Consider the following 322-nt stretch of genomic DNA (forward strand, 5'->3'; position numbering starts at 1 on the left):
TCTCTCTCTCTCTCAACGAATTCCTTGTCAATCAGGGAGTGCAGTTAAATACACAAAACAACAACAGCAAAGCCACCTTTCTTACTTTTACCTGCGAATAAAGATCGACCATATTTTCACTACGCAGATTTTACCTTTAACACGAGACATAATCCAAATCGGCTGACATACGCGGCGAATGAATGCCGAACAACACACGTCCAGTGAGGAAAAATAAAAAGGCTGATAGAGGTGCTGATATGTACTCAAGCGAACAGCTGGCAGCATTCACGTTGATTAGACTCGATATGATAGACACAATCAATGGCGGTGGACGATGACT

General features: G+C 42.5%; 1 protein-coding gene across 4 annotated transcripts in view; it reads right to left on the bottom strand.

Annotated features, from left to right (window-relative positions):
* The window catches only part of LOC119591323, an 8,770-nt gene that overhangs the window by 5,399 nt on the left and 3,049 nt on the right, over positions 1–322 (bottom strand). The window contains exon 1 of one of the 4 annotated variants that reach the window (XM_037940052.1): positions 136–233. The exons of the other annotated variants lie outside the window; for them this stretch is intronic. Coding sequence (XP_037795980.1) covers positions 136–150 — 15 coding nt within the window. The 5' untranslated portion in view covers positions 151–233. Of the gene's footprint in view, positions 1–135; positions 234–322 lie in introns of those variants that run through there. 4 annotated transcript variants of the gene reach the window in all.

This window comes from Penaeus monodon, chromosome 28 (assembly GCF_015228065.2).
Source record: "Penaeus monodon isolate SGIC_2016 chromosome 28, NSTDA_Pmon_1, whole genome shotgun sequence".
In the NCBI taxonomy this organism is placed as follows: Eukaryota; Metazoa; Arthropoda; class Malacostraca; order Decapoda; family Penaeidae; genus Penaeus; species Penaeus monodon.